This window comes from Tupaia chinensis, unplaced genomic scaffold (genome assembly GCF_000334495.1).
Source record: "Tupaia chinensis unplaced genomic scaffold, TupChi_1.0 Scaffold000659_1, whole genome shotgun sequence".
Classification (NCBI taxonomy): domain Eukaryota; kingdom Metazoa; phylum Chordata; class Mammalia; order Scandentia; family Tupaiidae; genus Tupaia; species Tupaia belangeri.
The window spans coordinates 607621-620461 of NW_006160181.1; the positions used below are offsets into that span (position 1 = coordinate 607621).

Sequence of the window (12841 nt, forward strand, 5' to 3'; positions counted from 1 at the left end):
CCCTATAGTGAAAAAAAAAAAAAACCCCTCTCAAAAAAAAAAAAAAATCAAAGGGACAAGGAAAGGTTTTAAGTAGTTTTCCTTTCATAATTTCACTGCATAACTGGAGAAAACATTACTTCTTTTTTTAAAAGAATTATTCAGTATTATTTATCTTTTTTTTTAAATTATTTTAATTGGCTTTAAGGCATGTATGCTCAAGAAAGAGAAAGTGAGAAAGTAAGCTACCAGGTCTGAGACTAGAACTGAAGTTGACCATGTGGGAGTCCAGTGCCTCAACCACCATGCCATCTGCTGGCCCCCAGATAAAATATTATTTCTTACCAAACTAAGCAGCTGAGTTCTTCATTAAAAAAGCCAAATGTCTTAAGGTTTTGAGTCCAGGGCCAGCAGGTGGCATTGTGGTTAAAGTGCTGGACACCTAAATGGCTAACCATGGTTCAGGTCTCACACCTGGTGGCTTACTTTCTCACCCTCTCTCTCCCCTCACTCTATCTCTCTGTGATGATTGCACATGTCCTATTGCATATTAATAATATAATAAATAAAAGGAAGACAAATTTTTTGAGAGAGATTTTTGTTACAGGGTGCGTGTGCTCACCAGAGAGAGAGAAACAGAGAAACAGAAAGTGAGACATCACCCTCAGCGGGGATGGCCATGCCACAATCCCTCCTCCTCCATTCACCTCTCGGGATTTTGGTCACGCGTGCACATGTGCCCAGTGTGTTTCAAGTCGCTTCATCCAGAACTAAGACCGAGACTGACTGCATGGGAGTCCAGCAATGTAACCATTTTGCCATCTGCTGGTCTAATAATCAGTTCTTAAAAAGCAAAATATTTTGAATTTGTATCTATATAGAATAGAGAACAGATAACAATAGGCCCTACTACTGATCCTTGGAATCCTCAGACAACCAAGGTTCCCTGTTAAAATGCCCTTTATTTTCTTGCATTTCTCATGCATTTCCCTGTCCATAAGATAGGTCAAGTAAAGATGTGCTTGTGTAGCCTCAGATTCTCATTCATAGACAAAGTCTTCACCAGAAAAAGAATTTGGTGTGAGAACTAAAACAGAAACATCTAATTTTGAGCATGTATGTCCACACAACACAGTCACTTTGAATGTTTATTTTCTGAGGGACATAGGCTCCTAGGGGACCATCTTGGTGAGTGTAGGTGTTTGGTTTCAGATATCTTTTACAATAAGAGTCTTGATGATTGGAAAGTATATGATTTATTTTATTGTTGAGGTTGAGTGGAGAAATCTTTAATATAGATTTTCTATCAAGAGGATAGTGCAGAGTAGGCTAGCTCAGTGAACTTTAAATGTATATATAACTAAGGGTGTATATATAGCTAAGGGTGCTGAACTTCACATGGCTGACCACGGTTGTTCAAGTCCTGGACCTGGCAGCTTGCTTTCTCACTTTCTCACTTTCTCTCTCTCTCTCTCTTTCTCTCTCACTCACTCATATTCTGTCCCTCACTGGTCAAATTAAAAATAAAGTTAAATAAAATAATTCTTTAAAAAAACAAACAAACAAAAACCTCATTTTGGGTATGTGTGCATGTATTCCCAAGATCCTGAGAGGAGACTGGAGAAGAGATTGCAGTGTGACCATCCTTCCTGGCAGGTAATTTCTCACTTTTTGTCTCTGTCTCTCCAGCAAGTGCACATGCTCTATAGCAAAACCCTCTAAAAAAATTACACACACACACACACACACACATAAAATCTGTGATTCTTCTTTTTTTGGCTATAGGGTTGTGTGTGCTTACCAGTTAGAGACAAAGAGAGAAAAAGTGGGAAATCACCCACCAGGGATGGCCATACCACAATTCCTTCTTCTCATTCTCTTCTCAGGATTTTGAACACACACACACACACACACACACACACACACACACACACCCTGTATGCTTTTCAAGTTGTAAGGTCCAGGACTCAAACTGTGATTGGCTATGTGAGAAACTAGCACCTTAGCCACCATGCCACCTGCAGGCTCCTGGGATTCTTCTCTTATTTTTTTAATAGATGTATGTATGTATATATTTAAGAGAGAGGTTTTTGCTACAGGGCGCGTATGTCTGCCAGAGAGAGACAGAAAGCAAGAAACCACCTCCCAAGGGGAATGGCCATGCTGCATTCCCTTCTCTTCCAGTCTCCTCTCAGGAATTTGGGCACACATACACACGCACCCAATGTGATTTTTTTTTTCTTTTTTTTTTTTGAGAGGTTTTTGCTATAGGGTGAGTGCACTCGCCAGAGAGAGATAGCAAGAAATTGCCCCCTAGGGGGGATGACCATGCCACAATCCCTTCTCCTCCATTCTCCTCTCAGGATCTTGGACACGCACACACACGCGCCCGGTGTGAGTTTAAGCCTCCAGGTCTGGGACTTGAACCATGGTCAACTACATGGGAGTCCAGCAACATAGCCATTACGCTAACTGCTGGTCTCCCCAGTGTGAATTTTAAACCCCTGGGTCCAGGACTTAAACTGCAGTCAACTACGTAAGAGTCCAGTGGCATACCCATTATGCCATCTGCTGGTTCCTATTTAATTTTATTTATTTATTATTATTATTTTAATTTGCTATGGGACACATGTGCTCATGGGGTGGGGTGTGGAGTGTGAAAAAGCAAGCTGCCAGTTCTATGACTCAAATATGGTCAGCAATGTGGGAGTCAGCACCATAGCCACCACACCACCTGTTGGCCTCTGGGATGATGACTCTTTTTTATGGAATTATTTATTTTATTCATTTTTGCTTTTGTAAAAATTTTGTATACGGTACATGCACTCACCAGAGAAAGAAGGTGGGAAGGAGTGAGAAAGCAAGTCACCAACTCCAGGACTTGAACCCTGGATGGCAATGTGGGAGTCCAATGCCTTGACCACCATGTCACCTGCTGACCTTCTACTGTGATTCTTCCTAATACCTTTACCACCCACCCTGTTTCCTTATGGACTATTTAAGAGACTTTATCCTGATCTTACCTGTGCTTTTCTTTCCATAGGATGGATAGAATGACAGAAGATGCTCTTCGTCTGAATCTGTTGAAGCGGAGCTTGGACCCAGCAGATGAACGAGATGATGTCCTGGCAAAGCGACTGAAAATGGAGGGGCATGAAGCCATGGAACGTCTGAAAATGTTGGCACTGCTGAAAAGGAAGGATTTGGCAAATCTTGAGGTGCCACATGAGTTACCTACCAAACAGGATGGCAGTGGTGTCAAGGGCTATGAAGAGAAACTCAATGGAAATCTCAGGCCTCATGGAGACAACAGGACTACTGGAAGACCAGGCAAAGAAAACATCAATGATGAGCCTGTGGATATGAGTGCTAGACGGAGGTATGGGTCAGTTCAGCTGCCTCCACAGATAGGGTCTTCTCATAAACTAAGCTGGTGACAATGGAATGAATTCCAATAAGAGGAAGGTGTTTTTAAGACTTTTTGAAAGAAGATGTATCTTACCATCTGACTTGACCATGAATTCTTACTTGCTGCATCTGTATGCCTCAGAAAATACTTAATTAGCACATAGAGCATCATAGTTCTTACCCTTTAGATGAAATGGTCATTTTTGGTTAAAGGGGGCACTAGAGAGCTGAGAGCCCAATGAAAAATCAGTTAATATATACATAACTTCACTCTAATCTATCATTTGAGTAAGAGAAAAATAGTATTTTCTTCAGATTATTCCCGGAGGCTTAAGATCTGTTTATTATGAAGTCCTAGTTTTTATTACTTCTAAAAACATGAGTGTTGGCTTATTTTTGTATCAAAAAGGTGATTGTCTTCATGTAGTTAAGTCTCTGCATTCTTACCACCTTTATGCCATGCTCCCCAACTCTAGCCTTAGTTTTGCCATAGGACACATGTGCTTACCAGAGAGAGAGCGCGCGAAAGTAAGAAAGCATCCACTTGGGACATGGCCGTGCCTCAGTCCCTTCTCCATCAGTCTTTCAGGATTTGCACCATGCATATGTATCATTTTTCAAGAGCCTGAGACTTGAACCAGGCATTTGGCCTTGTTGGATCCATCTGCTTTAACCACCATACCACCAGCTGGCCCAACAACCCTAGATTTAAGAAGAGTAGGTTCTGGGACCAGCACATGGCATAATGGTTACATTGCTGGATTCCCATGTAGTTGGCTGAGGTTTGAGTCTTGGACCCAGCGTCTTAAAACTCATGCTGGGTGACTTAAAACTCATGCTGTGCATACGTGCCCAAAATTCCAAGATAAGATTGGAAGAGAAGAGATTGCACTGTGGCCATCTCCCCGGGAGTGATTTTTCGCTTTCTATTTGTTTCTTTTTACTTTTTTTTTTTTTTTTTGGAGGGGGGGGTTGAGAGGTTTTTGCTATAGGGCGCATGCGCTTGCCAGAAAGACAGAGACAGAGACAGAAAGCAAGAAATCACCCCCCCAGGGGGATGGCCATGCCGCAATCCCTTCTCCTCCATTCTCTTCTTGGGATCTTGGACACACACGCACACGCGCCCAGTGTGAGTTTAAGCCACCTGGCCCGGGACTCAAACCCCAGTTGATTATATGAGAGTCTAGCGACATATCCATTACACCAACTGCTGGTCCCCCTATTTCCTTGTCTCTCTCTGTTTCTCTGGTGAGCTCACATGTCCTATAGCAAAAATCTCTCTCAAAAAAAAAAGTATAGCCAGTTTATTAATATTTTAGGAACAGCTGATAGGTATGAACATTAAAGTATTTAGACAACTGATCTTGCTGATTTTGCCCTGGGATTAATACAAAACAAGATCTCTAAGAAGCTGAGGGGGTGGAAGAGGCAGTAGATGGCATAATGGTTATATCGCTGGACTCCCACATAGCCAAAAGTGGTTTGAGGCCCAGACCAGGTGGCTTAAAAATCATGCCTGGCACATGTGCATGCATGCCCAAGAACCTGGGAAGAGAATGGAGAAGATGAAATTGTGACATGGCCATTCCCCCCAAGGGGGTGATTTCGCACTTTCCCTCTCACTGTGTCAGTGTATCCCCCAAGCCCTATCCCTAAGTACATGCACCCTAATGCCAAAACCTCTAAAGAAAAGCTGGACTGATGGAGGTGGAAGACAGAGAAGAATGGCTACTAACCTATTGTGTATTTCTCTCTCTTACCTTTTAATGTTTACTTACTAGTCTCATCCCAGGATTATTTTTAAACCACACCCATTAAGGAACATTATTCTTGATAATAGGATTTAAAAAACTTAGAATCTTCAGATAAATTCCCTGGTGGTCTTAGAAGAGGAGAAAAATCCTTGGAAAATATAGGTGGTGTCAGCAGATTATGCACATAGATTAATCCTTAGATTCTTAAGAAAAAAATTAATGAATGGGATCATGCACCTGAGTAACACTTGCTCCCTATTCACCCTTACCTTCCTGAGATAAATGATTAATCATCATGCTTCATTATGTAGAAATAAGAGGGTGAAATGTTAGGTAGACCCTAACATCCCAAATTGGAACTCTTTTTTTTTTGGAGAGGTTTTTCACTATAGGGTGCGTGCGCTCGCCAGACAGACAGAGAGAGACAGAAAGCGAGAAATCACCCCCTGGGGGGATGGTCACGCCGCAATCCCTTCTCCATTCTCCTCTCGGGATCTTGGGCATGCACGCACACGCACCCGGCATGAGTTTTAAGCCACCAGGTCCGGGATGTGAACCGCTGTCGACTATGTGGGAGTCCAGCGACATAACCATTACGCTTAAGAGAGGATTTTGCTGTGGGGCACATGCACTTTCCTGAGAAACAAAGACAAAGCGAGATATCTCCTCCCAGGTGGGGGATGGCTGTGCTGCAGTCTGTTCTCCTCCATTTTCTTCTTAGGGTTTTGCACACCTGGCATGAGTGTCCAGGGCTTGAACCACAGTTGACTGTGTGGGAGTCCAGCAACATAACCATTTCGCCATCTGCTGGTCCCTAACATTGTAACTTTTTTTTTTTTTTTCGAGAGGTTTTTGCTGTAGAGCGTGTGTGCTCACCAGAGAGACAGAAAGTGAAAAATCACCCCCTGGGGGGGGTTTGGCCAGGCTATAATCCCTTCTCTTCTATTCTCCTCTTGGGATCTTGGACACATGTGCACACGCGCCCGGCATGAGTTTAAGCTACCGGTTCCGCAGTCAACTATGTGGGAGTCCAGCGAGATAGCCATTATGCCGACTGCTGGTTCCCATTGTAACACTTAAGTGAATTTTTCTTAGAAATTTTTTACATTTTGATAAGATCTCATTTATGTTATTGGAATTGTACTACATTACAGATATGTTATGGTTTTTTCTTTTTGTTTTTGTTTTTTTTTAAGTCAGACTGCTCTGAAAAGCCAACCATTGTATTTTGTTTTATTTTGTTGTGACGGACTTTTGAAATACAATCCTCTGAAAGTTTGGGGCTCCAAATATACTAACAGTCATTTGCACATATCGCTAAGCTGTTTTATAAAAATGAATAAAATTGATAGATTCTAAGAATGGAGAGCCACAATTTCTTTGATAGGAATAAAAGGAGGAAATATTTGAAAGTAGAAGGAAGGAGTTCTTAACATGATAGTCATGTCATAATTGCCGATGTATCTTATTTTGCCATCATTTGGGCTAATTGTGATATTTGTGAAATAAAGTATATGTCAAAAGCATTACTAGTATTTTGGAATGCTAAAAAGACAAAGCAGTTCACTTTCTGCCTAGTTGTTTTTATTACTGGTAATTACTAGATAAGGATTACTTTATAGCTTCTGGGAATAAATTACAGGTGATATCAGCATCAAGTTAGGTTTTACTATCTCTAACAGGTAGAGTTGGCAGAGATGGTTTGTTTTGCTTTTGCCAGAGTGCACATGCACTTGTTAGAGGGAGAAAGCACCCCTGATAGGGCATGGTCGCACCATGATCCCTTTTTCAGTTCTCCATCCTTTTGGGATTTTACATGGGGATGGGGGCACCCAGCATGTTTGTTAAACTGCCTAGGCTGGGATTTGAACCACAGACAGCCATGTAAGATTCAGCTCCCTAGACTGTTAGACTACAGGGCCAGCCCCAAGTAGGGTTTTATAATTAAAAACCTTAAATACTGTAAATCATATGTATTTGGAAAGGAACAAAATAAATTCCCTTCCTGGAGTATTTAAGGATAGAATACCAGGTCAGACTTTTTTTTTTTTTTAAAGGAAGGACAGCAAGTGGTGTGGTGGTTGCGGTACTGGATTCCCATATGGCCAACCGTGGTTCAAGTCCTAGACCAGGTGGCTTGAAAATCCATCCCAGGAAGAGAATGGAGGAGAAGGGATTGCAGCATGACCATTCCCCCTGGGGGGTGATTTCTCGCTTTCTGTCTCTCTGTCTCCATCTTTCTGGCAAGTATGCATGCCCTATAGCAAAAACCTCTCAAAAAAAAAAAAAAGAAATAAAAGAAGAAATCATCTTCTGTATATATCTAGCCAGGATCAAAATAGAAAGAGTTTCTTACTAATATAGCTATTGGGAAATTAAGTAAAAAATGTGATATTTTCCTGACCTTAAAATTGTACAAAATCTTAAAAGGGTGAGTGGAGGAAGAAATACAAAAATGAGTAAATCATACACCAAAAATGAATTTTTTTTTTAAAGGTTTTTACTATAAGCACATGCACTCGCCGGAAAGACAGAGAGAGACAGAGACAGAAAGCGAGAAATCACCCCCAGGGTGGATGGCCACGCAGCAATCCCTTCTCCTCCATTCTCCTCTGAGGATCTTAGGCACGCACGCACACGCAGCCGGTGTGAGTTTAAGCCACTGGGTCCAGGACTCAAACCACGGTCAACTATGTGGGAGTCCTGCGACATAGCCACTATGCTAACTGCTGGTCCCCACCATAAATGAATTTAAACTTATTTTTAAGAAGTTCTTTTTAGAATTAATTAATTTGTTTCTTTGCTTATAATTTGACCAGAGGACAGAGTGAGATAGAGGGAGAGTGAAAAAACTAGCCTCCATGTCTGGGACTTGAACTGCGGTTGGCCATATGGGAGTCCAGTGTCCTTAACCACCACACCACCTGCCAGCCCCCTAAACTTTTTTTTTTTTTTTTGGAAAGGTTTTTTCTAAAGGGGGGATGCGCCCCCCCACCCACTATAGGGCGCATGCGCTCACCAGACAGACAGAGACAGAGAGACAGAAAGCAAGAAATCATCCCCCAGGGGGGATGGCCACGCCGCAATTCCTTCTCCTCCATTCTCCTCTCGGGATCTTGGGCATGCATGCACACGTGTCCGGCGAACCACAGTTGACTACATGGGAGTCCAGCAACATAGCCATTGTGCTAACTGCTGGTCCCAACTTTTTTTTTTTAAAGAGAGATTTTTTTGCTATAAGGATACATGAGTTCACTGGAGAGACGGAGAGAGATAGAGATTGAAAGTAAGAAATCACCACCCCCCCACCCCAGAGGGGATGGCCACACTGCAATCCCTTCTCCATTTTCCTCTTGGGATTTTAGGCACACACAGACATGTGCCCAGCATGAGTTTGAGCCGCCAGGTCCGGTACTGGAACCGCAGTTGACTCTATGAGTGTCCAGTGACGTAACCATCACACCATCTGCTGGTCCTGAATTTAAACACTTTCATTTAGACCTGACCATTACACCAGGTACTTGGGGTTAACAAATGAAAAAGCTCTTTTCTCCCTCTAGTGGCTTATTTCTCTGTTAACTTCACATTCTCAGTTTGCTTTGTATCTGACCAGTGATTATAGACCAAAACAGACAAACTTAATAGTTCGCAAGATGGTCATTCTTATCATTCATTTCCTTTGTTTTATTTCCTCAGCTGCATTTGGTTGATTTTGGTAACTCAAATATGCCCTGTTAAGAAATTGCCTATCCCAGCCATCGGGATTTCTTATTCAAAAAACATTCATGTCCCAACAGCAACTAAGACAAGAGACCCAGAGAGCTGGAGAGATTGTCAAAACTAGTGATTTGTAAGCAATAATTTACACATTTAAATGAGATCTAAGAACATATTTTTCTAGATCTGTATACTCCTACCTAGACTGATAAGATCAGATCCAGTAAGATATCTTTGAAATCAGCGGAGAGTTAGAAGATATAGTCACTGATTTGGGAACCCAAAGCAACTGCAGTTTCCAGGATTCTTGTATCTGTCTTTAGCAATGAGTGCCGTTTCTCATCATCTTACAGAAACAAGCATGATTTTTTTTTTTTTAACAGGTTTTCGTGGGAACCAGCAGTTAGCGTAATGGCTATGTCGCTGGACTCCCACGTAGTCGACTGCGGTTCGCGTCCTGGACCTGGTGGCTTAGAACTCACGCCGGGCGCGTGTGCGTGCATGCCCAAGATCCCTAGAGGAGAATGGAGGAGAAGGGATTGCGGCGTGACCATCCCCCCTGGGGGTTGATTTCTCACTTTCTGTCTCTCTGTCTGTCTCTGTCTGTCTGGTGAGCGCACGCGCCCTATACCGAAAACCTCTCCAAAAAAAAAAGAGAAAAAAGAGGTTTTCGTTATAGGGCGCATACGCTCAGCAGGCAGACAGAGTGAGACAGAGAGACAGAAAGCAAGAAATCAGCCCCCCCAGGGTGGATGGTCACGCCACAATCCCTTCTCCTCCATTCTCCTCTCAGGATCTTGGGCACACACGCACACGTGCCCGGCGTGAGTTTAAACCACTGGGTCCGGGACTTAAACCACAGTCGGCTACATGGGAGTTCAGTGACATAGCCATTACACTAACTGCTGGTCCCAGCATGATGTTTTTAAGGCTAGCCCCAGAAAGACAAAAATTAACAGTTGTCTAGGGACCAACAGGTGGCATAGTGGCTAAAATGCTAGACTCACAGGACTGACCACAGTTTGAGTCCAGACACAGCGACTTGAAACTCACACCAGCATGGTGCGTGGGTGCCTGCAATCCCAAAAGGAGAGTGTTGAAGGAATTGTGGTTTAGCCATCCACTTTAGGGAGTAATTTCTCACTTTTTTGGTCTCTCTGGCAAGCACACATGTCCAATAGAAAAAATCTCTCTTAAAAAAAAAGTTATCTAGGGGCCAGCAGGTGGCAAGGTCGTCAGGTACACTGGACTCCCACATGGCTGATCACGGTTTGAGTCCTGGACCTGGTTGCTTTCTCACTTTCTGTCTCTCTTGCTCTCTCTCACTCTGTCCCTCTCTGGTCAAATTAAAATTAATTAATTAAATGCAATAATTATTTTTTAAAAAAGTTATCTAATGAAGAGTGATAGAAGCCAGTGTAGGAAACTGAGACTTCAAAGAACTCTTTCTTTTCTTTTTCTTTCTTTTTAAAATTTATTTTATTTATTGTTATTAAAGTTTGCTATAGGACATATGTGCTCACCAGAGACAGAGAGAAAGAGAAACTGAGAGGGACCAGCAGTTAGCGTAATGGCTATGTCGCTGGACTCCCATGTAGTTGACTGCGGCTCAAGTCCTGAACCTGTTGGCTTAAACTCACGCCGGGCACGTGTGCATGCGTGCCCAAGATCCTGAGAGGAGAATGGAGGAGAAGGGATTGCAGCGTGGCCATCCCTCCTGGGGAGTGATTTCTCACTTTCTGTCTCTCTATCTCTCTCTGTCTGTCTGGTGAGTGCACACGCCCTATAGCAAAAACCTCTCCAAAAAAAATAAAAAGAGAGAAACTGAGAAAACAAGACATCAGGTTCGAACTCGAACTGTGGTCAGCCATGTGGGAGTCCTGTGCCTTAACTACCATGCCACTTGCTGGTCCCTAGAACATTTCTTGCTAGAGGATGGTGCCAGATAAAAATCTGGCAAGTAAATGCATGTTCCATAAATTTGGAGTTTTAGTCCTTCCCCAGAAGGCTATAGGCATAAACCTGGCACTCTTTATTCCCTAAGGCACTGACAGTAGTGCCCTCCTTTTGCCTGCTGTTTATTACCTACTCTTGATAGAATTGACTTTGTAGTTGTCACATAACCACTATTCTTTCAAATCCTCAGCCAGGACCATGATGGTGGTGTTAAAATGAGCTGCCTCCTTAGCAAAGTCATCTAAACTGGAGAGGGCAGCTAGGCTGTTCTTCCCCTATAGATCGTGGCATTTTCTTCTTGAGCCTCCATGGAACTATTGGGTCATTGGGAAAGTCATGACTCATTTTTTTCATAGAAAAATACATCATGACTTTCACAACAACCCAATAGCAACAGCTCATGGAGTGTAAAATATAGGAAAATATTAGAATTTTGATTAAAATTCAGTGAGATATTAGACCACTCATCTCTCTCTTTTTTTTAGAGAGAGATTTTTGTTGTAGGGTGTGTATGCTTACCAGAGAGACAGAGAAACAGAAAGTGAGAAATCACCCCCACAGGGGGATGGCCATATCATAATCCCTTCTCCTCTATTCTCCTGTCGAGATCTTGGGCATGCACACACACACACACACACCCAGCATGAGTTTTAAGCAACCAGGGCCGGAACTTGAACCACAGTTGACTACGTGGGAGTCCAGTGACGCAACCATTACACCAACTGCTGGTCCAGAGAACACTCATCTCTTATTCCCATTTCCGAAGCCAGTCATTGCCTTCATATCTTTTTCCCTGCATCCTATGTAAAGAATTTAGGTGGGAGGGGACCCGCAGTTAGTGTAATAGCTATGTCGCTGGACTCCCATGTAGTCAACCGCAGTTCGAGTCCCAGACCCAGTGGCTTAAACTCACGCCGGACGCGTGTACATGCGTGCCCAAGATCCCAAGAGGATAATGGTGGAGAAAGGATTGCGGCGTGGCCATCCCTTCCTGGGCTGGGGGGGGGGGGTGATTTCTCTCTATCTCTGTCTCTGTCTTTCTGGCAAGCGCACATGCCCTATAGTGAAAAACCTCTCAAAAAAAAAAAATGTAGGTGGGACAAGTGTTTTAATGGTTTTTTGCCACCATCTATGTCTTGGTGTCTTTTTTTTTTTTTGGTAGAGGTTTTTGCTATCAGGTGCATGCGCTCACCAGAAAGACAGAAACAGAGAGAAAGCGAGAAATCACCACCCGAGGGGGTTTAAGCCACCGGGTCTGGGACTTAAACCATGGTCATCTACATGGTAGTCCAGCGACATAGCCATTACGCCAACTGCTGGTTGTGTGTTCTTTGATTTGAGGGTCTCTCTTCCTCTAGGTGTATCAGGACAGACCTAAATTCCCTTGAATTTCTTTGTTCAGTGTAGAAAAAATATTTTCTTAATGTTTTTCTTGAATCCTCACTGTTGGAAATACCTTATTTTTTTATTTTCCTATCTAGTGAGCCAGACCGAGGAAGACTAACTCCCTCCCCAGATATCATTGTTTTGTCTGATAATGAGGCTTCCAGTCCCCGTTCCAGCTCCAGAATGGAAGAAAGACTCAAAGCAGCCAACTTAGAGATGTTTAAGGTAAAAAGAAAGAAAAATCTCTTTCTTAATTTAATGTTTCTTATATTTAATTCACTAACAATTTCAGTTCTGTTTTTGACTATTTACTTTTTGTATCTAAATAACTACCCATTCATTAAAAACTCTATAATGATTCTCAATTCAAAGGACACGACCATTTAGAAGAACTATTAGACCTAAGTGGAGAAGTTAGTTTGAAAAGCATGTATATAATCAATTATTTTCAGTACACTTTATTTTTGGAAAATGGAAACTTCATAATTTAGGTCACACAAAGTAAACTTACCTGGAAGGATACCTTCTATACTCTATCCTGAGTCAAAATGTAGAGGGCTACCTAAGTTTTTATGTTTATCTAGAGGAACTATGTGGCTTTTTTTTTTTTTTTTTTTTTTTTTTTTTTTTTTTTTTTGTTG

General features: G+C 42.4%; 1 protein-coding gene across 2 annotated transcripts in view; it reads left to right on the forward strand.

Annotated features, from left to right (window-relative positions):
- Positions 1-1616: 1616 nt before the first annotated feature.
- The window catches only part of GATAD2B (GATA zinc finger domain containing 2B), a 26912-nt gene continuing 15687 nt past the window's right edge, over positions 1617-12841 (forward strand). For both annotated transcript variants that reach the window (XM_006159813.3, XM_006159814.3), the window contains exons 1-3: positions 1617-1635; positions 3023-3358; positions 12296-12425. In XM_006159813.3, coding sequence (XP_006159875.1) covers positions 3024-3358; positions 12296-12425 — 465 coding nt within the window. In that variant the 5' untranslated portion in view covers positions 1617-1635; position 3023. The remainder of the gene's footprint in view (positions 1636-3022; positions 3359-12295; positions 12426-12841) is intronic.